General features: G+C 41.8%; 1 protein-coding gene across 1 annotated transcript; it reads right to left on the reverse strand.

The window, feature by feature from the left end:
• LOC136007175 (ovostatin-like) lies at nucleotides 1-26,526 on the reverse strand. The gene is given in 35 exon segments (XM_065665093.1): nucleotides 1-62; nucleotides 408-513; nucleotides 1,332-1,400; nucleotides 1,945-2,035; nucleotides 2,310-2,434; nucleotides 2,841-3,056; nucleotides 3,627-3,847; nucleotides 4,119-4,284; nucleotides 5,973-6,047; nucleotides 6,370-6,526; nucleotides 6,865-6,946; nucleotides 7,462-7,638; nucleotides 8,505-8,588; nucleotides 9,389-9,440; nucleotides 9,893-10,011; nucleotides 10,350-10,473; nucleotides 11,746-11,974; nucleotides 12,466-12,562; nucleotides 13,187-13,319; nucleotides 13,644-13,814; nucleotides 14,352-14,501; nucleotides 15,168-15,313; nucleotides 15,812-15,869; nucleotides 16,371-16,598; nucleotides 16,969-17,127; nucleotides 18,868-18,977; nucleotides 19,182-19,293; nucleotides 19,657-19,768; nucleotides 20,556-20,640; nucleotides 21,209-21,377; nucleotides 22,645-22,665; nucleotides 23,514-23,566; nucleotides 25,244-25,400; nucleotides 25,694-25,877; nucleotides 26,405-26,526. Coding segments are annotated over 35 exon segments (4,422 nt in total).
• Between the last annotated feature and the right edge of the window lie 485 nt (nucleotides 26,527-27,011).

Raw genomic sequence — 27,011 nt, forward strand, 5'->3', positions numbered from 1 at the left:
TTAGTCCATTTCTGCAACAGCCTCTTTGCAAGGTGACATATACTGAGCAACAGCATACTCTTCTGGAGAAGGAAATAAAAGTTCCTATTAGCCTGCAGACCACTTCCGGTGCCTTTCCCTGGAGGTAGATACACCCCATGCATACTTAAACCAGAGATCCTCGAAATCTCCTTCATTCTGGCATGCGAATTTTTGTAGCTTTCTAGTCATGCCCACTTGTCACCTTGAGCATAAGATCACAGAAGTGAAATAAGTTTCTCCCCTGATACTAAATCCAGATCCTGATAAGAGGTCAGAGAAATCTTGGTTCCAGGAAGGTTGGTTCTATATCTCCCTTAATGCATGCAGTGCTTCTGCTGTCCCTGTCCCTCCCCCAAACTTCGTACTGCTTTAAAGCAAAGACTTACCAGTTTCATAATAATCATAGATCTGCACAGGAGCTGGCTTGGGATGGGTCACAACAAAGTCCTGCTCAACTGAGAAAGTGATTTCTTTCCCTTTCTTCTGTGAGATCTGCGAATGGAGGGACAAGGATTGCATGTCTTTTTATTTCTACAACACCATCTGGAGCAGACGAGGGCGGTAATCGATAGATTGCGTATTCCAAATCCCACTGATGCCACACATACACATGAGGGACGTCCATTATCTGAAATATGTTCGGAGAGTCCACAGTGAAACTGAAGTGTTGTAGTTTTCCTATCCTGCTTGTATTACCTGATTCTGTAGTTATTACACATCCTATTGCCACAGAGGGAAAAACAGTCCCAAAAGAGTAAGCTTAATTCTCCAGTGGTCAGAATGATAAAGTTTGGTATTCCAACCCCACCATTTTCAGACATGAGCATTATCTGCCACCAAGAAACTTATGGGAACCGATGTACATCACTGGGGTATTGACTTTTGTTAGTCAATACTAGCGTAAGAGAAGTAATGAAAATCTTCCCAGAGCAGAGCAGTGTTTCATGTCCTGTTGGAAGGACTGAGGTTTATGACAACCCTACCAAGGGGACATACACACAAAGGGACCTCTTTTCTGGTGTTTATCTGCTATTGACTGAAAGGAGAAGGAATTTTGATTAATTTCTATGTACTTCTTTTTTATTAACTTACAGTTGCTAGCTGGGCAGGCATCAGTTTGAAACCGTTTGGGAGTTTGGGATGTTAAATGCAGTTTGAGGAATAAGTAGCCTTAAGTTTTACAGGGGAAAACTGATGAGGGAGGGAACATGTTACACACAATTTACCCAGTATATTCACACTGCAGGTGCATCTATTACATGCTGTTTGCATCCTTTGTAAAAATCAAATAAACCGCAATCAGAACTTACGTTTTCCAGATAAAGGAGAACATGGTTTTTCTTGTGTTCTACTTGCATCACTGTATGACTGTCAATGAGCTTTAAAACAAGGAATTGGAGATAAATATAATTATAAAACATTAAAAACCAAGTTCTACCTCAGCCCCTACCACTGCATGGCTGCAGGATTCTGTTCCTAGCCAGCTAACAAGAGCTAGCAGCTGATAGAGACTAAATGATGCTATATAGATGGAGAGGACTAAGCAATTCCTGCCACTTGACTTTAGCACTTCCCGAGTGCATGAGAGACATTACAGTTAATCTGGGGAATACTGCCTGACTTCGGTGTTGTATAGTCTGGCAGATTTCCCACCCTTTCCTTACCTGTGCAGTGTCAGCTCCCAGTTGCAGCTGCCAGCTGGTCAGGCTCAAGCTGGAGCCCTTCCTAGTTTTTAATCTGGGAAGGTCTGTGTAGTCACAGCTCCCTGTAGGGCATTCCCTCCACCCAGTAATGAGAAGTGCAGCCATGCAAACATCTCACAGGGTTTGTGAGTGAATGATTCTTAACCAGGCTTCTGTTTTCATCAGGACCAGTCTTCTCAGTCCCTGGGGTGACTCATTTAATCTTGCGCCTATAGCTTACCTTATCCAGGGAAGACTTAACAGGAACAAAGCCAGAGAGCATCTTCACATCTATTATGAGCATGTTAGAGCTGCTGCGCTTCCCCGTGTAACTGAAACAACAGAGGACCCTGTCAGCCTGGACCATCCTTCTGGCCTCATGCAGCCAGAGGGAGGCACAAGCCCCTAGTATGAGGGAGCCAAATATGTGTTACCACCATCAGTTACTGACACAAGGTCTTTTGCGATATTGTGTCTTACGGACTGCTATCATCAACACATTGATCAGTTTATGATTCTTGACCTTATAAACAGAACTGGATACACACAGCAATCTTCCCTGCGTGTCTTGTCTTCTGTGCAGCTGTTTTGTTGATGGAATGTTACCTGCTTATGAGGACAATATCAAATTTTCCTGGTCGATCCAGTGGGCAGGAAGCATTTGATGTCTGTACTGAGAGAGAAAATCCAAAAGCCCCCTCTGGAAGGTGAATACTGTATCTCAGTACTGTCTGGAAAAGGAAAAAGCCCTTTTATTCAAGCATGCCAAGGTTTTTGTTTTGCATTCCAAACAACAAGTGTCAGATGTAGTGAGGTTCCCTGGCAATGTCGCCCTTGGTTTTATGTGGAAGATCCTTGTTTACATCAATGACGGACACACCAGACTTCTGCTCTTTAAAAATGAAGGTACTTGTACCTCCCAGAGAGCAACCAGCTGCTGATCAGAAAGGACTCCTTTTTTTCCATGTTGTGGCTCCACAGGAGTCAGAATGTGGGATGGGAAAAAGAGTTTTAAAATAGTTTACGGCAATCGAATAATTAGGAAAAATAAAGAGAAGTCAGATAGAGAAACATCAAAAACATGGCTGTATCATACACGTGATGTGAGGCACAATGAAGAGGAGAGTAGACACCTACTTGCATAAGCACACATCCACTGCCATTCACTGCTAGGCTGTATTTCCCAGAGACCTCTGGAAAGGGAGTCTGTTGCAGCAGGAGCCTGTTAGCATTGTTGACAATAAATATCTTCTCAAATGGCTTTTGGGAAGTGATCTTCACTATATTTTGCATAACAGGACTGTAGGTGGCCCCACCATAAGCAGCGAGGGCTTGAAGAGCAATGACTGTGTCCTGAAGGAAAAGAAAATAAAAGGCAATTAGCTACACAGTGTGACTGGTGCAGGGAGGTCGAAGTCATGGTTCCAATATGAAGCAGAGTCGCTTCATCCTGGCTAAAGAAACCCTGAATTTGTGTATCATTCAGGGTTCTCATATATAAGGATCCATTTCATTTTGGCATAGATGTTTTAGGGTGGAAGAAATCTCTCTACTCATATGAAGATCTCACAACAAAATCTGATCAATAGAGTTTTTCATAATGGTGAAGCATGTGTTTTGTAGGGACCTACAGACTGTTTCTTGGTCATATAAGAGCCAGGACTTGGTGTTTTCTAGGCCCATCCCCAACACAAGTATCTCTATTTGCTGCTGGCCAAATTACTCTTGTATGGCTTTAACCTTTCCATAGTTAAGAAGAAGAGGGGGGAAAGTATTTTGGTCTCTCAATGGGAAAGGTTTGGTCTCTGTGTCTGAGGCAGCAGATACAAAGGAGAAATAAGACTAGGTAGTCAAAGCCCCACTGGCACCCTGAACCTGCCCCAATTCCTAGCATGGTTGGGGAATAGAAGGGAGTTTTGGCACCTGGGTGGAAGAGAAACCTCCATAGGGATTCTGCTGCCTGATGATCCACTGCACAATCCCTGAGGCATTTGTGAGATCCTCTTGATTCCGGTTGGGTTTATAAAGCAATGCCAACAGCACGTAACTGGTGATCTCAACTTCTGCTGATGGGGCATGATCAAGGAAGGAGGGAGATTTTTCTGATGCCGACCTCTTCTCCTGCTCCCAGTGCTGTGAGCCATCTGAACAAAAAGAGGGCGAGGAGCAAGCAAAATGGATTATAGGTGACACTGCTCTATGCTGCCTCAGAGACATGCTGTATCCTGGACTCTTTCTTTCTCACAAGTACTGTGTACAGAGCAACAAATGTGCTGTAAATTAACTCCATAGATTATTTGTGGAGGTTGATTCAAGTGCCTATACTCTTGTTATTGTCAGGGTTAGACCACATACCAGCAGAAAGATCTAGTCCCTCTTCCCGCTTCCAAAATTCCCAAATAGGCTGAAACTCACCAACTTTCTTTGCTGATTTCTGTAACTCTCTGAGGAATGATTCACATTTTTCTGCCTTTCCAGCTAAGCAGAAAGCATAGGCCATGAGTGCCTGAGTGTAAACTTCACTGATATTCTTCTCAGATGCAGCCTCCAGACAAAAAAAGGCATTTCGGACTACAGGATACTTTAAAAAAAGAGAACAACAAATAAACCAGTAAAACCACATGAGTCTAATTCAGGACAGTGGTCTTCAGCTGATCAAACATTTATTTTCTTTAAACCTGTTCTTCATCTTGTCACTATCACAGCAATGAGAATGGGACTTTAGTTTGTACAGTGACTTCAGGAGAGAGAACGCAGAATTTTTAAGCAGGGATTTTGGAGGAAACATCAGAAAAATCAAGTAGTGTTTCAGTGTGTTCTTAAAGATGACTGTCTATAAACAGAAGACTGTATTGTTTCTTTCACAGCTAATTCCTTCTGCTTACCTCGATGATAATTGTAGAATTAATGGAATGGTTAGGGTTGGAAAGGACCTTGAGACCACCTAGTTCTAACCCACCCTACCATGAACAGAGATGCCTCCCACTAGACCATAGTCACCTAAGGCTCTGTCTAGCCTGGCCTTGAACATTGCCAGGGATGGGGCATTTACCACTTCTCTGGTCAATCTGTTCCAGGGCCTCACCACCCTCACAGTAAAGAACTTCTTCCTTATATCTAACTTGAACTTTCCTGTTCAAGTTTGAACCCATTACTCCTTCTCACTTCAGCCCCTGATGAAGAGTCCCTCCCCAGCATCCTTGTAGGCCCCATTCAGATACTGGAAGGCTGCTATGAGGTCTCCACATAGCCTTCTCCAGGCTGAACAGCCCCAACTTTCTCAGCCTGCCTTCATACGGGAGGTGCTCCAGTCCCCTGATCATCCTCGTGGCCCTCCTCTGGACTTGTTCCAACAGTTCCATGTCCTTTTTATGTTGAGGACGCCAGAACTGCACACAATGCTTCAAGTGAGGTCTCACGAGAGCAAAGCAGAAGGGCAGGATCACCTCCTTCAACCTGCTGGTCACTCTCCTTTTGATGCAGCCCAGTATATGGTTGACTTATTGGACTAATAATTGACTCTGCACTTTCAAGGTCAAGAGCCTGTTGTCTTGAGCAAATCCAGCCTAGTAATCTCTACCATCAGTGACTCTGGGTTAATTTTAATAGAATTCTGTGGAGTCATACTAGGTTTACACCAAGCAAAAAATGTTCACGGTTTGACTCTGTGTCCTCGCTGATGCATTAATCAGGAAGGTCCTCAGAAAGGATGTGACAAATTGGAGGCAGAGAAACTCATATATTGAAATCTAACATCTCCTCTGTAGTTTCCTTTGTACTGGCTACCTTTTAGATAAGACAGATGGGCTTTTCACTCTGATGGACCTTTGTTTTTCCAACATAGCTTTTAGTTCCATTTGTAGACTTTATGGATTTACTTACAATAATTTACTTTCTTGACTGAGCCATGTTTGAGGCTAAGCCACAGTGTGTGGGTTATTACTCTTTGATTTTTTTTACCAGAAAGTAAAATGTGTCACTCAGTATCTTGGGGCTCTCAAATAGAAGATCTAATCCTGATCTGACAATTGAGGTCTGAGTTGAGGTCTGACAATTTCTACATGCACACTGGTGGTTCTCCCACATCTCTACAGATGGAGAACTTCTCTATCACAGCAACTAGTGCAGATACTGAACACAGTCAAATTTCCTGCAATTTCTCTCCCTCTCTCTCTCTTTACTATCTAGGCAATTTTTAGGAGATGCTGGACCTAAGTCAACACTGGGGACCAGTTTCAGCTGAATAGCAGCACCTGAAGGTCTCCTTACCGAGCTGGAGTGACCAGCTTCTAGCATGGCAATGGTGATGTAGGCAGAAAGAGACAGCTCATCATTTAGTCCTCCCTGAAAAAGACAAGGAGAGAGGAATAATCAATGAACAACATGAGTGAGGAGCTCTGAAATAGCTTTTAAATCAAGAGAAACCTTTTGCTATCTCCTCAAAAAACATCACTCCCTCAAGCTCCTGCCCTGTAACCCTCTCTCAGGTGCTCACAGGACAGTGTGGGGAAGCTGTCTGAGCAGAAAATAGCCATTGTAAAGTGTGGAAAGTTACCCCTTGGCAGAGGACAGGTGATTGGAGTAAAGTGTAATTTTTGACTGTAATGGGAGAGCATGTTGTTAATGAAAAGAGTGTAAGTTTGACCAAGATGTAATTCTCTACAACCTTCAAGGCATTGTTGAAGAGTGTCCCAACACTTCGGAAACAGCCATCTGGCTTCTGCTTGCTTGCCAGCCACATTAGGGTTTGAGCCTGGACATTTTCATCAACATAGATGAAGTGACTAGCTTGTGCAAATGATTTGTACACAAAGGCAGTGAGCCTGCAAGGAAAAGATGAAGCTGTGAGATGAGGATTGGAAATAGGAAGAGAAAAAGTCATGCTCCCGTTTGTGCATAAGCATGAAGAGTTTCAACCAGCATGTTGTTGGCTTGCCTTCTCTTTTTGTGCTCCTCCAGGAGACAGTAGCTACAGGAGTAGTAGCTATATGGGACATGGGAAGGGTGTCCTCTGCTCACTTTGGGGCTGATCCTAGCTACAGAGCACTGCAGTGCATTGGGTTTCATGGGAGACAGCAGGAGACCAAACCAAAATGTCAGCTGTGTCATACAAATTCAATGCAAATTCATCTCTGAGCCATTTCTACTCACAGTCACTCACCAGGTGTTCCCTTCTTTATCTCTGGTGCCAAAGATACTGTAGGACCCATCAGGATGTTTGTATGACAGCTGCTTCTGGTAGCCTGCAGACACATGGAAAAGGAAGTGTTCCCTAAGTTAAAAACAAAACCCTATTCTGTTTACTATCAGATTTACCTGAAACCACAGTAGGAAAGAGTAGAAAGGCAGTGTATATCTACCAACCAGCAGGGGATCCCAGTGGGAGCTTTGATGGAAGCATGGGTCATCTTGTGCAGGAACACTGAGTCACAGAATAGGCAGAGCTGCATCAGCTCTGTGCTCTAGCTAAGCTAACATGATTAGGATACATGCTGCGCCTGAGTAGAAAAGGAGGAAAGGAGTGAAAGACAGAACCTCAAAGGAAACTTAACAGCTGAGCCTCAGAAAAATAGGATAAGGAAAGTAAGAAGACAAAGCAAAAATAACAAATGTCTTGATCAGGGCAGATCCTTGGGTCACTGAGCTCTGCTACAGCAGCAGTGCTGTACTACTAGGATAGCCATGCTGCTGCTTCTGCTTGCTGGGCCTCCATGGGAATTTCAGCATCCAGTGTAAGGGAAGCACAAAAAGCTCTTACCACTCACTAGGTATCCTATGGCCTTGGATTTGATCTCCTCACTCAGCTGCCCTATCTTATTCAGATAGTCCAGGACATAGATGTTGGGTGCAAACAGGACCATGTTCTGCTCCCCACAGCCGAACGGCATCTGGAGGAGCTGGTGCACATTCTGCATGGCAGTGCCCATGATGTCACCTGGGGAAGAGGAGATGCCAGGGAGGATTAGTACAACTCATGGCCACTGAAACAAACAGTAACTTCCCTTCAACAAACACTAAATTCCCTCTCAATGCCAAGTGATTTGTTCTGTTCTGCTTTGCAGTCAGCAAAGAAATACCTCCCCTGTCTCTCCTTACTTAGTCTAAATCGGCCACATCAGAAGTATTATCTATTGTAGTGCCACTTCAAGCAGATACTTATTAGAAATAAAAAGAAGAACTTTCAGAAAACTTCTGTTTCCAGAGGATGGAAGGGGAACAGCCCAGTAATGCTACAGTGAACCATGTTTCGCAGAAGTAACAACTAATGCTGGAAAGGAACATTGGTTATGTAGATGTATCATAGGCAACTTCTAAACTGCTATTTTTAGGAGAGATAGCACAGACTCAGCAAAAGATTTCTGGAATGAGCTGAAATCACCAACATTACAAAGCAGAGATTATATGACTAGTGAGTCATGCAACCAAGTCCAAGTCCTTTTCGGGAAAAGACTGAAAAGATTCCATTAGCATCTCAGATGTGCAGATGGGTGAGGGGAAAAAGGTCATACTGGCATGAGTCTGGCTGATGTAGGCTGAGGTCATAACCCAGAACTATGTTACTTCAGAGCAAAACATTTAAATGCAATAAATCTAAACAGAAGAGTGAAGGAAAATGTAACTTATATTTAATCTTAATTTCACTGATACAGCAAAGAACATTCCTGGACAAGATGAGAATCAGTCTCTTTGCTCAAAAGCTTCCAACCAATGAGTGGAAACTCGCAGTTTGAATCCTGAAAAAGCTTTCATTTTATGTTTTTACATTTCTCTCTTTTCATGTTTTATTAATCATATATTTACCAACAACAGAAAAGGAAGCTCTGGCTGATCCTTCCACCACATCTGCAGGTAGACTTAAAGGAACATCTTGAATAACCACATCATCTGTGGAGAAAAATATTCAGTATCTGCGGTTGCTTATATGGGAACATTGGTTATAGCACTGAAATTGCACACAATTGGCAGAAATTGCACAGCGCAAAATTGCACACAAGAGACAGCAATAGATAGAAATTCACAGCTCTCACCAAGGACATCAACAGAGGAGGGGGCACAGAAAAAAAACAAAATTGTGAAAACCAGACCAAATGGCACAGTGACTGTCATTGTTGCACAGAAACCAGTTGAGCAGGGTAAGGCTGATGCTCACAGGCCTTAGTATCTGTGAACTCTCTAGATTTTTTCAGTGAGACTGTGAGGAGAGCTGGTTTGTGAGGGCCAGGGCTGCTTTTGTGCCTCTTTTAGTCAGAGCTTTCATGAAACCTTGGAAACTGTTTGCTGCCAGTACCAGAGATGGTCTGGAAAGGAGCTTTACATTCCCTCTCCCATTCCCACTAGAAGCAGAAAGCTGCAAGCTACAATTATCCTTCAAGCAGCCAACATGAGTAAACTGAGTTTCTACAAGTGTATGAAACACAGGACAGATTTTGCACAAAAAGATCATCTCCATTTGATAGTCTCATAGCAGCCTTCCTTTAGCATCTCAGCGCTGCTGGCTGCAGCACAGACAGTGCCTACATGACATGCACCAGATCACACTGGAATTTCATGGCAGGGAATTGCACTGCAACACTCACACTAGCTGCGATTTGGGCAACTCCAGGAAAAAGGGGAGAGACAGCAACAATTCAAACTCCAACCTTCCTTTCAGTTCCACTCAAGACAGCAACATGTAAGAACTTTACCTTTTGTACACACCAGGTAGTTTTGAGTCTTTTCCCTTCTGATTCCTTCAGGCTGCATGGCCATGGGAAGAAGAGACACAAGCAGTGAGTGAGAACAAAGCATGCAGAAGAAATGCAGTGACAGAAGAACCACCCTACACCCCATCCTCCTGAATCATAAGACGGCTGGATTGAAGCAACATTTTACACATTCATACCTGATGTGGCTTCAACTAAAAGGGAGTTCCCATCAGATGGAGTCCCTCATTTCCAGTTTCTCCTCTGCATGAGGCAGACATGCACTTACCAACACCCACTGATCCTCAAGGAAGAGGACATCAGATGGGAGTGGACTTGGTCTTAGATTGAACAGCCAGACCCTGTCCCAGACAGATGAAGGTGGAGCCAAATCAGGAGTTCTTTAGGGAATCTGAAAAGCTTTTACTTGCTTTCGGCACTTCTGCTGCAATCTTGTTTCCTCATGGAAGGGAGTACAGGGCAGACAGTAAGAGCTGTCAGCCGTACCTCAACCAACAGTGCTCTGATCTGGGTATCCCTGTAGTCAATACTGCCATTCCTAGGTGCTTCGCCTTCACAAGGTTCAACATCCTTGGTCTCTGCAGTAATGCTGAATATTACATTACCTTAAATAGTAGCAGAAAATAAGAAAAAATGGACCTCTATCATGCAGAATGATGGCTAAAGTAAGAAATTTCATCTGGTAACAAATATCTGCAGATGTTAAGTAGTGCAACACAATGAATGGTTAGTCACTGTAGGTAAGAAGTGGGAAGAGAACTGATCTCTGAAAATGGGAATGATAAACACGCTGCAGTTGTGGAGAAGTTTTTTAGCCCAGACAGCTGGAAAGACCAGTAGCAGACCAAGTTCTCCAGGGTAGAAGAGGATTCGGTTTTTCAGGTGAGGTATAAATTGATTAGTATCAATCTCAGGACAGAGAAAGGGATAAATTCAAACACACCAATTTCTTTGGGAGAAATATTCCAGATGTAGGTCTTTCTTTGTTTGGCACATACACATCCATCATCCTCTGGAGAGGTGAGTTCGGCCTGATAATCAAGGGAATCTGACAGCGAAACATTAATCTGAAAAGAGAAAGAGGGATGTGATGGGATGAATATTTTGTACCATAGGCAAATGGTGCTTACTGGTAGAGTGGGTGAGCTAGTCTCTTTTTAAGTCCAGTGTTAACAATGTAAAGCAGGTTAAGGCCTGAGATGATGGTGTTGGATGAATCTTTTACTAAATGTAACCTTAACAGGTTGCTTCTCATGACATTCTCCATTGACATGTTTAACATTCTATGCATGAATCTGATTCCTGATCAGGATATTGGGTTATATTCTGTTGACCTGGTGCTAATGGTCTTGAACTAACTTGCAAAGGAAATCACTGATCAGTGTTTGTTCTTCTGTTATTGTCGAAACACTTGGAAAACAAGGTTAAGAGATGAAAGACTCAAAAACAGAGGTTTGGGGTTTTTTTCTAGGTTGTTTAAAACACTAAACTTTTTTGTTTTGTTAGGTCAAACTGTTTGGAATAAAAAACATTCCTAAATTTCGTCTTGATTTTTACTTTTTTGCTGGTGATCTCCTTGTGAAACTGGAGGGCTGATTTTCAATATTTCAGCAAGCAGAAGAAATCTAGACTCCACACCTGCCTTTTTTTAGGATTCCTAGATACAGCATAAGAAAAAAGAAGCCAAAGAAAATGTCCCTGGTTTTCTTTCTTCAGGTATCCTTTAAACCATGTGTAAGCTTTCTCCATGCAAAACTACAGTGTAGCTGTGAACCAATTTGCCTGGAAAGTACTGAATATCGAGAGTACTGTCCTCCAGTGCCTGCGAGCAATAGAGCCTTTAGCTGGACAAATACTCTGTAGAGCAAGTACTGGACTTTTGTGAGCCCTGTTTTGGTGCTTCTGTGAACTTTCACCCCAGGGAGCAAGGGTTTATCTGTTTTCCAGTTCCTGCTTGTCCCACTCTCTTATGTTTGGCAAGCACAAGCCCTTCATTTCTTCACACTTTCACATAAATCCCTAAAGAAAAGACCCCACTACAGCTATTGATGGCTAGCATGACTGTGGATGATGAATGATACTCTGCCAAGCACTTGTTCCTTCCTCTATGGATTGTGAGACAGTTGCTTACACACCCATCCTGGTCTAAGTTCACACAGGTTTCCCTCTGCTTTGTAGTGGTTTTGGAGGACAAATCAAGTCAGGATAATTTATGGTCAGATACAATGTGCAGTATGGCAGTCAAGGGCAGGGACAGGTCTAGTCGCCTATACTAATCGTTTTGCTGCAGCTTCTTTGGAGATGGGGTAAGGTCTAAGAATGTGGGCAGGAGTACACACCTGAATGCAGTGGTCAAGATAGTTGAAGATATTTGCTCTAAGCAGGAAATCTTCTCCTCGGATGATAGAGTATGGCAAGGTCAAGTCCACAAAGAAAGGCTGGAAAGCTTTCAGGGTGGTAGGCACAGCCATACCAAATCCAGCCAACTCTCCCACACAGAATGCACTGGCCTTCCATTCAGTGATGGTGTCAGGGACGGTATATGAGATGCTGGCTTTTCCAGTAGAGCTGATGGAAATGCATAAAGGATGACTTTAGAAAGGCTAGATTTCATATACCTTGCTTCTCAGTAGAGACGATGGGTTTTGAAAACCAGCATTATTCCTGCTCCATCTGCAGAAATCCCACACCCAAGTTCCCCCAGAACTTATCACTCAAGTCTTCTGAGAAAAGCCCATTCTTCTGCCCATGATTTCCCTGAGTTTAGGAAGAAAACTCAGAATTCTTGTGGACAGACCCATATTTTAAATAGACGTGTTCATTTTCTTAGGAAGAGAATATGACTCATGGTACACACATTTGGGAATAGATGTCTTTGGGACAGGGTAATTTTATCACAGAAAAGAAGAGGGCAGGTGGTCAGGTGACGATTGACAAAACTAGGTCTTCCAGGCCAGAAGGAAAGAAGACGTGGCAAGGAATTGCCAACTTGCAGGACATCAGGGGACGAATTCAGTTAGTCTGAATAAAAAGGCAGATATGGAAGAAACAGTACTCACTTGATCAAGACTATATCCCAGATCCAAGTTTCAGGGAAGAATTCCCGAATAGTCTCAAGGGTAAGCCTCTTCCCACGTTCCTCTCTAGCAATTTCAGCTTGTAAGAGATAATGGGAATTTACTGAAACCTGGGTCATGTAACAAAGACTCATAGAAAAGACAGATTCTAATAAGCATGGGCCAGTGTGAAGGATGATTAGCATCCCTCTGAGATTATCAGTAATGCCACACAAATATTAATTTAATTTATAATTTAATAATTTAATTAATAATTTAATTTAATTTAATTTATTGATTAATTTAAGGTATAATCTGATATCACAAAGAAAGAAAACATGACTTGAAGTCCTTTGGTCTCCAGATATGAGCAAGAGACCTAGGGCTAGAACTCAGGTCACTTGGCTCTTGTATCTATTTGCTGTCCACACTGTTGCACTGTCTTTTCAAACAAGCTCTGGTCAGAAGGGAACCAGTGTCAACAGTGTTAGTTTTGTGTGACACTCAACACTTTTTTTGACAACACTTTCCAGCATGAAACTGGACATGAATCAGAAAGATGTTTTTAGGTATTGGCCATTACCTTAAACCACCTTATGTTGTGCCAGACCAATAATAAATATCAATCCCAATATGATTCATGAGTACTGTCCACCTCCATGTCACATGAATACCACTTCATTTAAGGAGAAATATAAAATCTCTTTCCTGTCACCTATATTACCTGATGATTTGACATGGTGTGTAGAAGCCATGAATCCTGCATTCAAGAAATATGGTGGAGGTCTTACAGACTCACTAGTACACACAACTGGTTGCCGAACCTTTGAGTTGGTAAAAAATTTTATGCCCATATCCTGTAAAAAACACACTTTTGTGTTAGCCATAACCATACTGTAGCTGAGGTTTATTCCATTCCTCCCACTTTCTCATTACTGTTTTTCCGCCATATCCAGAGACATCTATGCAGACACATGCTCAGAGACATCTATGCTGAGACTTGTGGGAGTGTGATGCATGCTGGAAAATCACAGTAGGCACCAGCATCAATTGAGAACAGATGTCCATGAGGATAGTTTGTCATGTATGAGCTTTACTAACAGCATTATTTGCAGAAATATCTAAAGCTATGTAAGTGGAAACACACTTGAATAGATTTGATTAATGTACAGGACATTTACCCTGAGGAAATGATATACATCTGGTCCTAATCCAGACATTACAGGTGTGTAATACAAGCCTTTGTGAAAGATGTTGTCAGATGAGACACAGGGGTCTTTGGGATCATCTTCTAGATTGAGCCCATTGAAGATATAGCCTTGAAAGTCTTGCAGGGGATGAAGACTGTATATCTGTGAGGGGGAAGGAAACACAAAACTTGTTTGTATGGAAAGATCAATCCTGATTACACCACCATGTGCTGCAGATTGCCAGAGCTGAGATGTTAGCCTGTTTGAAACAATGCTTTTTCCTGGATTGAAAACTGGCTGAACGGCTGGACCAAGAGGGTGATGATTAGTGGCACAAAATCTAGTTGGAGGCCAGTAACTAGAGGTGTACCCAAGGGTCGATGTTGGGTCCAATCCTGTTCAGCATCTTCATTAATGATCTGGATGATGGGGCAGTGTACCCTCAGCAAGTTTGCTGATGACACCAAACTGGGAAGAGTGGCTAATAACAGTTGTTAACAGACTGGTTAAACCAAATCCCACATGAAAGAGGGCTTCCAACTGCCAAGAAACAAAAGCTGTGTATTGCCTATTGCAGGTGGTTTATGACCAGTACATGTGAAAAACAGCTGATGTTAACATGGTCTAACAATCTCAAGTGGAGAGATGCTGAAATGAATGTGGAAAAAAGAAGACAATGTGTTTGTTTGGGCAGCTTACCGTCTCTGCAGACAGCTCCGTCTCAGACTTCAGGAGCAGCACGCTCTGATCCACTGCCCTCACAGCACAGAAGGAGTTGGCAGCAGCTTCAATGACTAAACTGACATTGGAAGCTGAGTGCATCTGCTTTGCAGAGAACTGCAACTGGACCTGAAATTTATCAAACAGATGTTGGTATGGCTCATCACTACTGCTCAGGGCTGCTCTCTGACTGTGTCTGTGTGTGTGGAGGGCAAGAAGGAGAGTAGAAGGCTCTTCTGTTATAGCACAGATAGCCTGCTTGTAGACGGATGTTTGGTCCCCACTGCCTCTGTTGACCAGCCCTCTGCTATAATGGGGGCTTAGGCAGGAAGCACACTTAAATTCCTGTGATAGCTTCAATAAAGCCTACCTCAAGTGATTTAAACTAAAAGTGTGATTACGTTGCAAATTGCATTTTTCAAGAAAAGTGTAAAATATTAGATGACGAAGTGGGATAAGGCTAAAGTGTGTACACTATGCTTAAGAAAAAGCAGCTTAAACCAAATAGGATGCTAACATAGCTCGAGAGGCAGGAACCATCTGGGAGTAATACGGGTTTCCTAAAAAGTAGGTTTTAATGTTCAAAGGGGCTTTACCATTTGATGATAAGGCCAGGAGGTGGTGATAGAGGAGAGATACAAGGCCAGAGATTACAAAAGGGGAATGAAGACAGTAACATTGAGAGAAGTGGATAGAAACAAGAAATAAAACTGGAAATCTGTTATGAATATGTGCACAAAGAATTTGTATTTATCTGGCAGCAGGTAAGACTTGGTGTATCTTAGTGTCTCTCACCTTGTTTCTGAAACACCTCTCAACTGGAAATCGGACACTGTCTGCCACCAGTTCCTTGTCAGGGTGTAACATATACACCAGCAACCGAACGGCTGGAGCCATTTTCTCACTGACCACAAGTGGGATGGTGAAAGTGCCATTTTGATCTGTTAGGAGAGAGAAAGAGACCAGTAAGCAGAGAACTGCAAAGATCTGCTGTAGTAGTAGCCATCCTCAACTGGCATATAACTGTACTAGTCAATGGAGAAACCTGTATTTAGACAATAAATGGAAAAATCCTGGATTTGCCAGGAGGTGACATGCCTGGGTTTAGATCCAGATACTTTCAGATTTATTGTGGATTTAAATATGTCACCACATTCAAACAGCTTTCTAAGGCGGACACTTTGCATTCTTTATATTATCCATTGGGGAGATCTTTACAGGACACTACTTGACTCATATCAAATGATCTAGGTGCTGGACTAAATCTGGCTTTATGGTGATGTTAGTGGTAGTATCATGAACACATGAATGGATGGAGAGCGATACATCCCTCTCAGTAGCTGCTGTATACATCCAGGAAGTCCTGACTTGGTCCTCAGTTCAACCATGACTTCTTATTGTTTTTTAATGCAGACACATGTATCAGCAACTTAACTTACCAGCTTGGATATTAATTTTGATTTCCCCTGTAAGGACAATCTTGCCTTTTGCCATGCCCTGTGCAGAGAAGAGCAATACGTCTATATGTTGATAGAGGTTGGAGGGAGAAAACAGCAATTGAGTTCAATGTATGTGGACAGGGCAATCAAAGCATGTACATTGAGATGGTTTCAAATGCTTGAAAATCAGCCTCGGGGCATGCAGGCTGCTGCCACTGCTGCTGCTACTACCAGTACCCTCGTCACCAGTCAGGAAGCAAAAGGAAAATGAAGGGAAAGGGGAGGCAGGGACTGCAAAGGGTTTCTTGGAGGGAAGGGACAAGAACCCTGGCTTGAGACATTATGAAGGTGGGTCCTTACTATGAGATAGAGTAACATGGCCTGAAATGGGGGTCATTTTCCCTGAGCAGGAAGTTCTGCAAACCACCTCAGTGTTGTTTCTGTCATTGTGCTGGCTAGAAATCCGAAAGCTGTAAGAGTACTCACTGCTGTAATTGCTGTGGATGGACTGTCAGAAAGCTGTCCAGTCAAACAAACCATGCAACAACCTTGCACTCACCACATAGTAGAAGCTTATGGTGTTTATGCCCTTGTATCCCTCTGTGTTCAAAATGTAGTGCACAGTGATCATCTTTTTCTGCCCACAGGTCAGATCTTTCCACAAAGGTTCAATCCTCACAAAACTGCTAGTCCAGGAGTAGAAGCGCGGGATGGAAAGAAACGCATCGGGGTAGGAAGGTTCTATCCAGCCTTCAGAGTAGCACTGGTCACTGGTTTTGTAAGTTGCCTGAGCAGGAGAGGGAGTGAGGAAGAAAAGGAAAGCAAAATACATGTCACTAGGGAAATCATTATCACATACTGACATTAGAATGATCAGGTGATAGAATGCATCTATTTCAAAACTGCATCTAAAGCCAAACAGGTACAAGAATAGCACTACAATGGTCTTGCAGCCTTGCAACAGCCATTGCATTGCAACAACTCAGGCGTTTTCCTAACTACTTTAATAGTAGTTTTTGAGACCTCTAGAATATGAAATAAGCCAGAGAAAGCTTTATTTTTATTACCAGAATTCAAACCTCATCCCATTCTTTTAGGGTTCAGTTTGAGAGAGTCATCTCTCTTTGTGTCTCTACTCAGTCTTATTTGGTACTCACTTTTAGACTGATCTCAGGATCAAACATTTTGGATGTGTCAATGCTAAACTCTGCAATGCCATTATCATCAGTAGTGAAGTTGGCTGTGTTCTTGTTATTGACAAATAGCTGAATAACCTCACTGGAAATAGGAGAGTTGTTTTTGTCTACCAGCTTGATCTGTAGAAGAGAACAGCAGACATGCTCAAGCATGTTATCTTTTTTGTTTGTAGATGCTAATGTTTTGTGTTCCCTTATTCACCAAACAGAATTGTTTTTTTTAATCCCTTCAAAGCAATACTTAAGAATTGAAATGTCTTTCTTACTTCACATTCTGGCATCTATTTCAGCTATTTTAAGAGGTTTGGAGCAGGAGTTTCTTCAGCATCTGCTTTATCATTGATAACGTCCTTTGTGGAGCAAGAACTACTTATGTCTCATCTCTTTCCTGATCAGACCCCTCTGGCTACACATTTCCAGCTTGAAGATATACCCCTTTTCCTCCATTTTAATCTTTGCTAGTCTTGAGAGTCTGCTGCTGGTACTTTCAGTATTCTGAAAACCTTTCCTTCAGTTCTTTGTTTTAAACTCTTTTCTCATTCTGTCCCCACTGTTTCTGCTGTTCATGTGTTAACAAACAAATAAAAGATATCAGGCATAAATTCTGGGTTGTTAGAACTGAACATTCATTTTAAGTTGGGTTTTTTTGTTTTGTTTTGTTTTTTTTCCCAAAGAAAGATGGCAGAAGTAATAATATATTAATTACAAGCTTAAGACACTGACTATCCTCACTGTCCAGAAACAGCACAGAGACGAATGACCTCTGAAACAAAAATAACAGCAGTACTCAGGGTGATATTGACTTCAGAGGGACTGAATGCAATAAAAGTAAATGCATACGATATACATCCAGCACACACATTTCACAGGGCAGGAAAAGGCAATGAATCTTATGTGATGGCACCAGGACAGGGACTGGGATATGCTGCATTTTGAGGAAATATGAGTATCAGTGACTTTGAGATAATATGTCCCCTAATACGACATTTTGGGGGGGGGGGGGGGAAGGGGGATGGGTTTTCACAAAAGCAAAGAAGCTGCCTGAAGCCAGCAGCAGAAGCTTTGTGTCTGAGATGTGACTTTCCAGGCTCCTACCAGGTGTCTTTCAGCATGTTTAACCTCTAGCACATGTGAACGCCTGTGTTTGAGGAATGCACTGTGGTGCGTTATCCCAGCGAGCCTTTTGATTCCCTTCCTTCAGTAAGGGGTGATAGAGGTGCACAGCAATCTGAAGATCGGAGTGGGGACTAAGTGAGAAAGTTGTACAGACATCTTCCAGAGGGGGAAAACAAGTCCTTGAAAGACAATCTCTTCTCTCCTTTCAGTGCCATAGGTAAGATATCCCCTCTCCTTTCATCATTGAAAAAAAAAACCCATGAACTGAAAGAGAGAGATTTATCCTTACCCTTTAAACCACTGACAGTTATGTGGGATTTGTCACAAAACATAAAATCATGAAAAAGGCTTTTAAGACAGAAACTGTTGTTATTTCCTCGATTTTTTTTCTTAAATTCCTCTCAGTCTTTCTTCCCTTAACCTCCAGTGTTTTTATTAATCTCTAGCTGTCATATGACAGTCAGTCCTAAAGGGAGAGGTAGTGATTTATATCAAGCTAAAAATACAAGTTAGAAAGGTGATAGTTATTGGATTGTTTTGATTAGAACTATTCCTGGCAAAATTAAACTCAGAATATACTAATACTCTTCAGTATATAGAATTACTAATAGTGCACTGTATGTAAAAAGGAGACTGGAGGAGAGCACCACCCACCCCAGACAGTGCCCCAAATGTTCCTATTACTGTTGTCATGTGATTGCCTGTCAGTCATCTTCAATACAAGCTCTCCACACCCTTACTTACCTGTCCAAAGTAAGGAATTCCTCTTCTGTAGTGGCGATCCACATTCTCAAACTGTATACTGCTCATCACCCGAGTTATGGAAATAGTCTGAGTAGCTGTGAGTTGCAGGCCTGTAAGAAATGTCCAAGGGAAGATACATTTTGTCTTTCATATAGCTTCAGAGTTAAAGTTTGCCTGGAGATTGTTACTATGCTTATAAAAGTGGATCTTCTTCAGGAAGACATCCTTGTAGTCAGCAAGCAGATGCAGAATATCTCCTATTCTCCTTTTGGCCACACCACCATTGCAGTTTCTGACTGTCTAGAAAGTATTACCTGTTCCTTTCTCAGTGACAATAGCTTTCACATCAAGATTCCTCATGTAACCAATGCGATTTAGCTCAAAGATGTTGGAGCTGAAAACCTGGGAGAGGCAGCCAGTCTTCAGCTGGAATAGGAAATAAAAAAATCCTGTCACCAAGGATCACAGCTTGCAAAGAATGCCAGCGATACACAGGACCCTTCTTTAGCAAGTGAAATCTTTTCCTGATACTTTTAGCATGATTTATACTGGACTGATGGAGATTTCACTGTCTACACTTTTCAGATGGGAAACAGAGCCGTGAAGAAGGAACATGTCAGACCTCCTTCAGCCCTGCAGGAAACCAAGAAGAGAAACGAGGCACCCTGAGTCCCTAGCAAGATGAGTGGAGGAGGTGAAGGATCAAAGACAGAAAGAAAAGTGTGATGAGCAATGGGAGAGAAGAAAGAAAATGAGAGAGGACAAAGAGGAATAATAACTGTATCATACATCTTTGGTAAATGATTGACAAACTGGGCTCTTCTTGCATCTCCCATGTGAATCAAAATTCCTGCACACACTGAGCTGGACCTTCCCTTCAACAGGCTGGCCATAGGTGTACCTATGGGAAAAGGAAATAGGTCCATGAATGATAACGGAAAAATTGATTTAAGTTAACATATGCAGGGATAGACGCAGGACCAGAAGTGAGGTGGGAAGCCAGAGAGTGGAATAGTTTCACAGGCTTTTATTAACCCTCCTCCTGTTACAAAAAGATAATATAACTCAGAATCTGAAATACTAATAAGTTCTACTTCATCCCTAAAAATAAATACTTCTATAAGCATGATGGACAGACATAGCTACAAACCAAATTATGACTGTTGTATCCACTCTTCAGATTCGACTGGGCTTCTAGGCACACTAAAGTCAAAGCAAAACTCCTCATATCTGCAAGAGGATCAGGATTTCAACCCTGGATTCTATATTACAAGATCTTAGTGTTAGAGCAAGCAAGGTCCCTCTGAAGGACTAAGCTTGGAAGGGGGAGTTAAAGACAGCTGGAACCCTAAGACCCACGCCAGAATTCAGTGGCACTCTGCTGTACGAAGGTCTCCATCTGAAGTGGTTTATTGGGAGTAGACACATCCTGCTTTATCAGGAAAGACCTTTCAAAGGATTAATTCAACTCATCAAACACCAATTGGAAGAGAGCGGTCTTACAATAAATGAGATGAGCACATAAGTAAATGAAAAGCTCCAACCACCAAGTCAATCCTGACCAACCTCCAGCCTCTTCTGAGGTACTATTTATTTTAGTCTCTTGAGTAAGCCTGTGTCTTTACCCAGTCCTTGGAAAGTTCTTGCTCTTCAGCATATTTCCTAGCTACTCTGCACCTGGTACTTACACTCCACAGACTTTCACTGTAAACTCTGAATCCAGGACTGTAAGGCTTTCTGGTGCAGAGACTGTGACATCAAATTTTGGCAACACTAGGACAGAGAATGAAAAGAAAAAAAGCAATACTGACAAATTGCAAACTTGCAGGCCTTCCTGAAATGAAAGAGAGAATGAGGATAATATCACTCGTGTTAGTGTGCAGAGGGAATGGGATCTCAGAACTGGGGTGTCAAAATGTTTGACAAGTGGCCTGACCTGCAAAAGCTCACTAAATTATTTCTACAAAGCTCTGAAGAGAAAGCAGAGCTTCTGAGGTGAATCCTGTGATGTCTAGATGCCTTAGAGAGCTTTGACCAAGAAAGTTCACGGACATGTCTGGAAGAAGGTTAGTTTGTCACAGCGAGTTTTGCAATCAATGGATTGATTTGTTATGCAGATTATTTTCCTGGCTGAACCTTTGCAAAATGGTTAATTTCTCTTATTTGCCTTTTTGATGTTATTTTTTTTTTTTCTTTTCCCTCTCTGGTTCTTAATGACAAATGATCGAAGTTCCATTTGCCAGGAAGCTCTTTGAAGTTTCAGCAGTCAAAAGGTCTGATTGATAGGGGCTTATACCTAATAATGTTTTCTACTCTAAACAAAACCAATGGTGGCTTTTACCATATTCTTCCACAAGGAATGAGTGATTTCTTTTATCTCCTGACTTCTTTGCTACTATAATTCTGTAGTTCCCCAGGATAGGCTCTTCAGTTAGTGGGAATTCAATTTGGATAATGTACATCTCTGATGTCACATTTTGCCACTGAAAGATCCTGTTGCCCCGTGGATCCTGCAAAAGAAAAACAATACAGACTTTTATCTTTTTTTGTTGTTTTTTTTTTCCCTTGGAAATCTTCTGCTACTGGCACACAAAACCAGAAACAAAAAAGAAAGTAGGACAAGCTGCTTTAAAACATTGAGGAAATTGCTTAAGGCATGTGTACTGAGATAAATTATGCCTTGGTATTCTAATTCCTAATGTTGCTAGAGTCTCATCTCTTGATCTCAGATTTAGGCATCCTCTGCTAGCCTAGGTATTGGTCTCAATCATCAGGTGATGTTGAACAATACTGCTGTTCCCTGCTCCTTAGTACATGTTGCTCTATTTTTGTGTCAAGAGGGGAGAGAAAGAAAATCTTCATGCTCCCACTTCAGCTGAGCTTATCCCACACAAATCTTGCCCTTTAGCATCCCCAGCTTTTTTCAGCTGCTGGAAGAAGGAAGGAAGCATTTCTTCTGTATTCACTAGGGTGTCATTTACCTTTTAGCATGAGTTATGTTAGTTAGACTAAAGAAAACTCACACCATTTCCCTGAATTCTTTAAAGCACTGGCTGCAGAAAAACACACATAGAGCTCAAAATGTGTATGTTCCACTGCAAACAAAGTAATGTCTACTCAACTTCATGGTATAACATGAAAACTTGCAAGAATACTATCTAGACATGAACTGCGATTGCTATTTTAAAAATCCTTACAAAATGCAATTGAAGTGGTAACATAACCTGTAATTAATGTGATGGTGAGGCACTGGCACAGGTTGCCCAAAGAAGTGGTAAATGCTCCATCCCTGACAGTGTTCAAGGTCAGGTTAGGCAGAGCCTTGGGCAACATGGTCTGGTGTGATGCGTTCCTGCCCATGGCAGGGGGTTGCAACTGAATGATTTTAAGGTCCTTTCCAACCCAAACCCTTCTATGATTCTGTGATTCTATGAGTTGTATCTACAGCCTATATTTGTTCATAGTTTTCAGAGCATTTGATTTGTGAAAAGATAGACCCAAAAATAAGTTGAGAAAACTGGTGGAGGTGGGAGGGAGACAAAGGTAGGCATAAGGACAGTACAACTTTTGACTGCTGAAGTTAGTATAGGTATGTTTTCCATGCTACTAATGCTCAAATAAGATCCAGGGATTTTATGGAGTTTCTGCTAATTTTTTGTCAGTGTACCTAGGAGCAAGACTTGTCTGAATGTAGACACATACAAACCAATGCAAGCATGTGTGCCCTAGATTTTATTTGTAGATGAATAATACAGTACAAAGAGAAAGAATTCTTACCTGAATTGCAATCAAGGGGTACTGAAAGAAGAATAAACAAAGTGGGAGAAGAGATTAGATGGCTGAACAAACACAAATTAATTATTTTTCACCAGGACTGTGAGAGACGCGTAATCAATAATCAGTATAATGCCATTAATCAAATATCTTCATCACTTATTTTAATCAGTTTAATAGCAGTTTTACTTCAATAAGAACATTACATAAAGGAAAGAAATCGAATGAGAATGTCAGGGCAGTTTCTGATCTTACTGAATTCAGTGCAATCCCAGAGTAGCTGAGTAAGTGGAGTTACAGAGATGCATGAAAACCATGACTAGGGCTTCTTTGATTTTATATCCTAACTCTGCTTATTAGCATCAGCTCTTTTGGTAACACTCTGATGTCTTCTGCATTACAGCCACATGAGAGGAGGCCAGCAAAAACCTTTCTGTCCCTTCACTTATGCACTATGAGCATGAAGGCAGCTTGCTGGTAATGCAAAGAGTGCCTCTGATGAGATAAACAATTGTGGTAACAACTTTCATTTTCACTCCCCATTTCTAAAACGGACAAAGTAGCAGGTGGATGACTTACCAGATTTTCCAAGCAACAGTTGCTGTACGGTAATAGCAGGAGACTGAACTGTGGGCTTTCTGGTCAGAGCTAAAATAATGTCTGCTGTGACAAAGCGAAGGGGTTTTGAGCCTCTTCCCCAGAAACAGCGAGAGGTGTTGTGTCAGGACTCCAGCCTACTACACTCATGTTAATTCTTTGGCATTTAGTCTCTGCAACATCTTAATTTATCCACAGCAGCTGTTTACTTAAAATTTGAGAAGCAGTTGTCTCCCAGCAGTTTTAAATACAGGGGAATGTTACTAGTCACTCACCATCTCCTGAACAGGTTTAAAATTGAAATCCAGGGCAACAACACGAAACATCACTGAAAAGACAAGGAACAGGCTGTTAGCATTAGCTGTAGTTTATTTGGCTGAGCACAGTGTTTTGCATTCATTAGAACTCCCAGTTTCACTGGATCTTCTAAAAGTCCCACTTGCACAGGATGCAACTAATAAAACTCACCTGAAGGTAAAAGAATCCTACAGAGACTTTGCTGAAGGGACTTTTCCCCAGTATCGCGTTCTCACATTCATTCATGAAAGTTTGCTTAACCTCAGACAAGAACTGCTGCACGGGTCAGGCAGTCTTAAGTGACAGCCATAATTCTTTCAGTGACCATCTACATGATGCAAGCGAACTTGTTCATTTCCCCATCTCTAAAGCAGGGTTTGTTGCTTTGAACAGAAGAAAGTTCCAGATATTACTGGAAGCAGATGAGGTGTCAGTTTTTCCTAATGCAGTGTAATTCCTCTTAGTTCAGTTTGTTCTCATCTTCTACTGGTTTTTTTTTTTTTTGTTTTCTTTTGTTGTTTTTTTTTTTTTTTTTGCAAAAGGAATACTAAAAGGAGAGCAAAGAACTACTCCAGTGAGAAGGCTGGAGAGCCAAAAGAACTTGGGGCAGCTGACCCAAATTGGCCAAAAGGACATGCCATACCATATGACATCATGTATATAAACTGGGGGAGAAGATGGCCAGAGGCTGCTGCTCAGGAACAGGCTGGCCATCAGTTGGTAAGTAATGAGCAACTGTAGTGTGCATCACTTGCTTTGTATATTAATTTTTTTATCATTATGATTACCATTATCATTTTCTTCCTTTTCTGTCCCATTAAGCTGCCTTTACCTCAACCCACGTGTTTTCTCAATGTTACTCTTCCCATTCTCTCCCCCATCCCGCTGGGAGGGAGGGTGAGTGTTTAATTGCCAGCTGGGGCTAAACCACAACAGCAAAGAAAAATATAAATGTGTGCTTCCAAAATGTCTTTAAAAAGCATTACCTTTCCATAATTTAGACGACTGCTTCCCCCACCTCAAAACCAAGACATTTGAGAACTAACAAAGCCATGTTTTGTGGACAACTTGGTTGCATCACATTCTGATTGGCAAGCTTTCCTTCAAGCTATGTATCTAGAACTCATCCCTACGTAAAGCATAGCTGATTCAAGTCTAAGGGCTATACGATCTGGCTGAGCTCTGGAAAGAAGTATTATTGTAGTGTTTCCTATAGTGTTCTAGCTGTGTGTTAGAAGCCTTAAAGCCTAGGAGTAAATTAAGGAATGGATAAAGATAAATGGTTCTTTGCATACATGGAGCTCTGTTCAATTGCCAGATGAGAAGTATGCATAAGGGAATAAGGGAATAAGGTGCAGGAAAAACAATATAAAGTCCAAAGCCATCAGAACCCAGAAGGCAAGTAGCATGATTTTGTCTTTAAAGACATAGAATTAATTTTAAAATAATGGCTTTCACTCTTTGTGTTTAGACTGTCTTTGATGCTGACCAGCATCAAAGGAAGGGCAAATAAAATGATAGACACCATGGGCTGCAGCGTCTCCTACCATCCTGAAAGTGACTTTCTGAGCTCCACACTTGTAACAGTCTTAACAGAAACTGAAGAAACTGCCTGGACTGTAGCTCAAACTGAAAATACCAGGCAGAGAATTTCTGTCTGAAGAAATTGCTTCCTAAGAGACATGTTATAAACTAAATAGATATTCACCATTTTGTCCAGGTTTATAGATGGGTTTGTCCGTCTGCACAAAGACAACGCTTTCTGTGTTCCAGATCATCACTGACCGCCGCTCTTCTAGGCTGACTGTGGTACCCTTAGCAGAGAAGGAAATGAAAGCCAGTGGGGCAGAATTGACAGGAGGAATCTGTAAGGAAACAGAAAATCAAGGGGAGGTTGTTAGTTTTGATGTAATTTGCTCCAGAACCTATTGAACAGCTACATCTGTGGCCTGGACTCCTAAAAAGAGACGCCCATTTCACTTCCATCACCTTCATCACCTTCCATCACTTTCCTTGGGCCTTTCTAATTTTTTGTGTTTATTAAAAATGCCTCCTTGTCTGTCACTATATATCTCTCCTCTGCTTCTTTTTTCCTTTAATAAGTCTTATTTCACCTTACATTTCTTTTCCACTGGGACATTAATTAAAATTAATTTACCGTGAAGTTGAAGCACTGTAGATCACTACTTGGTGTCATGGTTTTCTCAAAAATAGTGGTGTTGACAGCACCATATTCTAGGATGACTCTGACTGATATGGTCTCATTGAGGTTAAGGAACTGCAGGCAAACCTGACCTGGAGAGTCAGTTTGGAGGACAGCAGGAACCATCAGGACATACTGCCTATGAGATCCAAACATCAAAGTGATCACACAATAGAAAGAGAAGAAACAGTCTCAACAAGATGAGAGAAATGCAAAGCATTGTTATTCCATACCCACTGATTAGTTTAGATTAAATATAGGATGCTGTGCCGATGCCCCTCACTCCTGCCCTGCAGCTCCCATCTAACCTAGCCCTGGGTTCCACACACCGCTCTGCCAGTGACCCCAACTCTTGTCTTTTTGTCCTTTACCTGAGTCCTGGACTCACCTGCTTTTAGCAGAGTACACTGCTGTTACTGCTACTATTGTTCTTTCTGAACATACATGTCAACTTCTATAGAAGTTCTGCAGAAGGCAGAAGGTGTGCTTCATATTAAACGAGAACCATTCACTTCCCATCTATGTTCCAGTTTAACTTAACTCTCCAGATATAAAAGATTAGTCATGGCAGTATTTATTATTTAAAGTAAAATTAATGGCACTAATTTTAGCACTGTCTTAAAGACTTACCACACAGACTATTAGTAATAATATGATAGTTCTTACGGCTCAGGTTCCTTTGCAGCTGTTACATGCAGGAGAAGAGTAGCCAAAAGAAACTTCAGCCACATTTTTCTCACTGGGAGACACAAGAAAAAGATGAGCTCTCATCCCAAGAAACAATTCATTGCCTACTAGTTAAACAGTTCTGCAACATTCTCACCCAGTGCTCCAGAGGAAAGGAGTCAACCCTTCAACTCCTCCCTAGCTAGTTCCTTAGATGCTAGTGCCTTTATAATTGCAGCAAGGGGTGGAGATCTTAGTCTATCCTACTACTTGCAAGAACCTCCCCTAACCCTACTGCGAGCTAGACAAACCCATTGTCTTCAGACTGTTACACTACTGCAGTCTCTGAACTTCTGCACAAGATGTCTTTAGTGGTCTTGTTTTCAAGGTGAGGGGCTTTGCTCTTTGCACTGAGGCCTGGCACAGCACAGAAAACCACAAAATGATCTAAATTCTAAATGATCTAAAATCTAAACGAAATAAGCCTGTCAAACCAGGTTAATATTTGAAGGGTTTGCCCACCATTGTTGGAATTTATCTTATGGATTGATAATCTGGGTGAAGTAGACTTTCTATATTTTGACACCTGTTTCTGGTTAAAATAATG

Source organism: Lathamus discolor, chromosome 1 (genome assembly GCF_037157495.1).
Source record: "Lathamus discolor isolate bLatDis1 chromosome 1, bLatDis1.hap1, whole genome shotgun sequence".
Classification (NCBI taxonomy): Eukaryota; Metazoa; Chordata; class Aves; order Psittaciformes; family Psittacidae; genus Lathamus; species Lathamus discolor.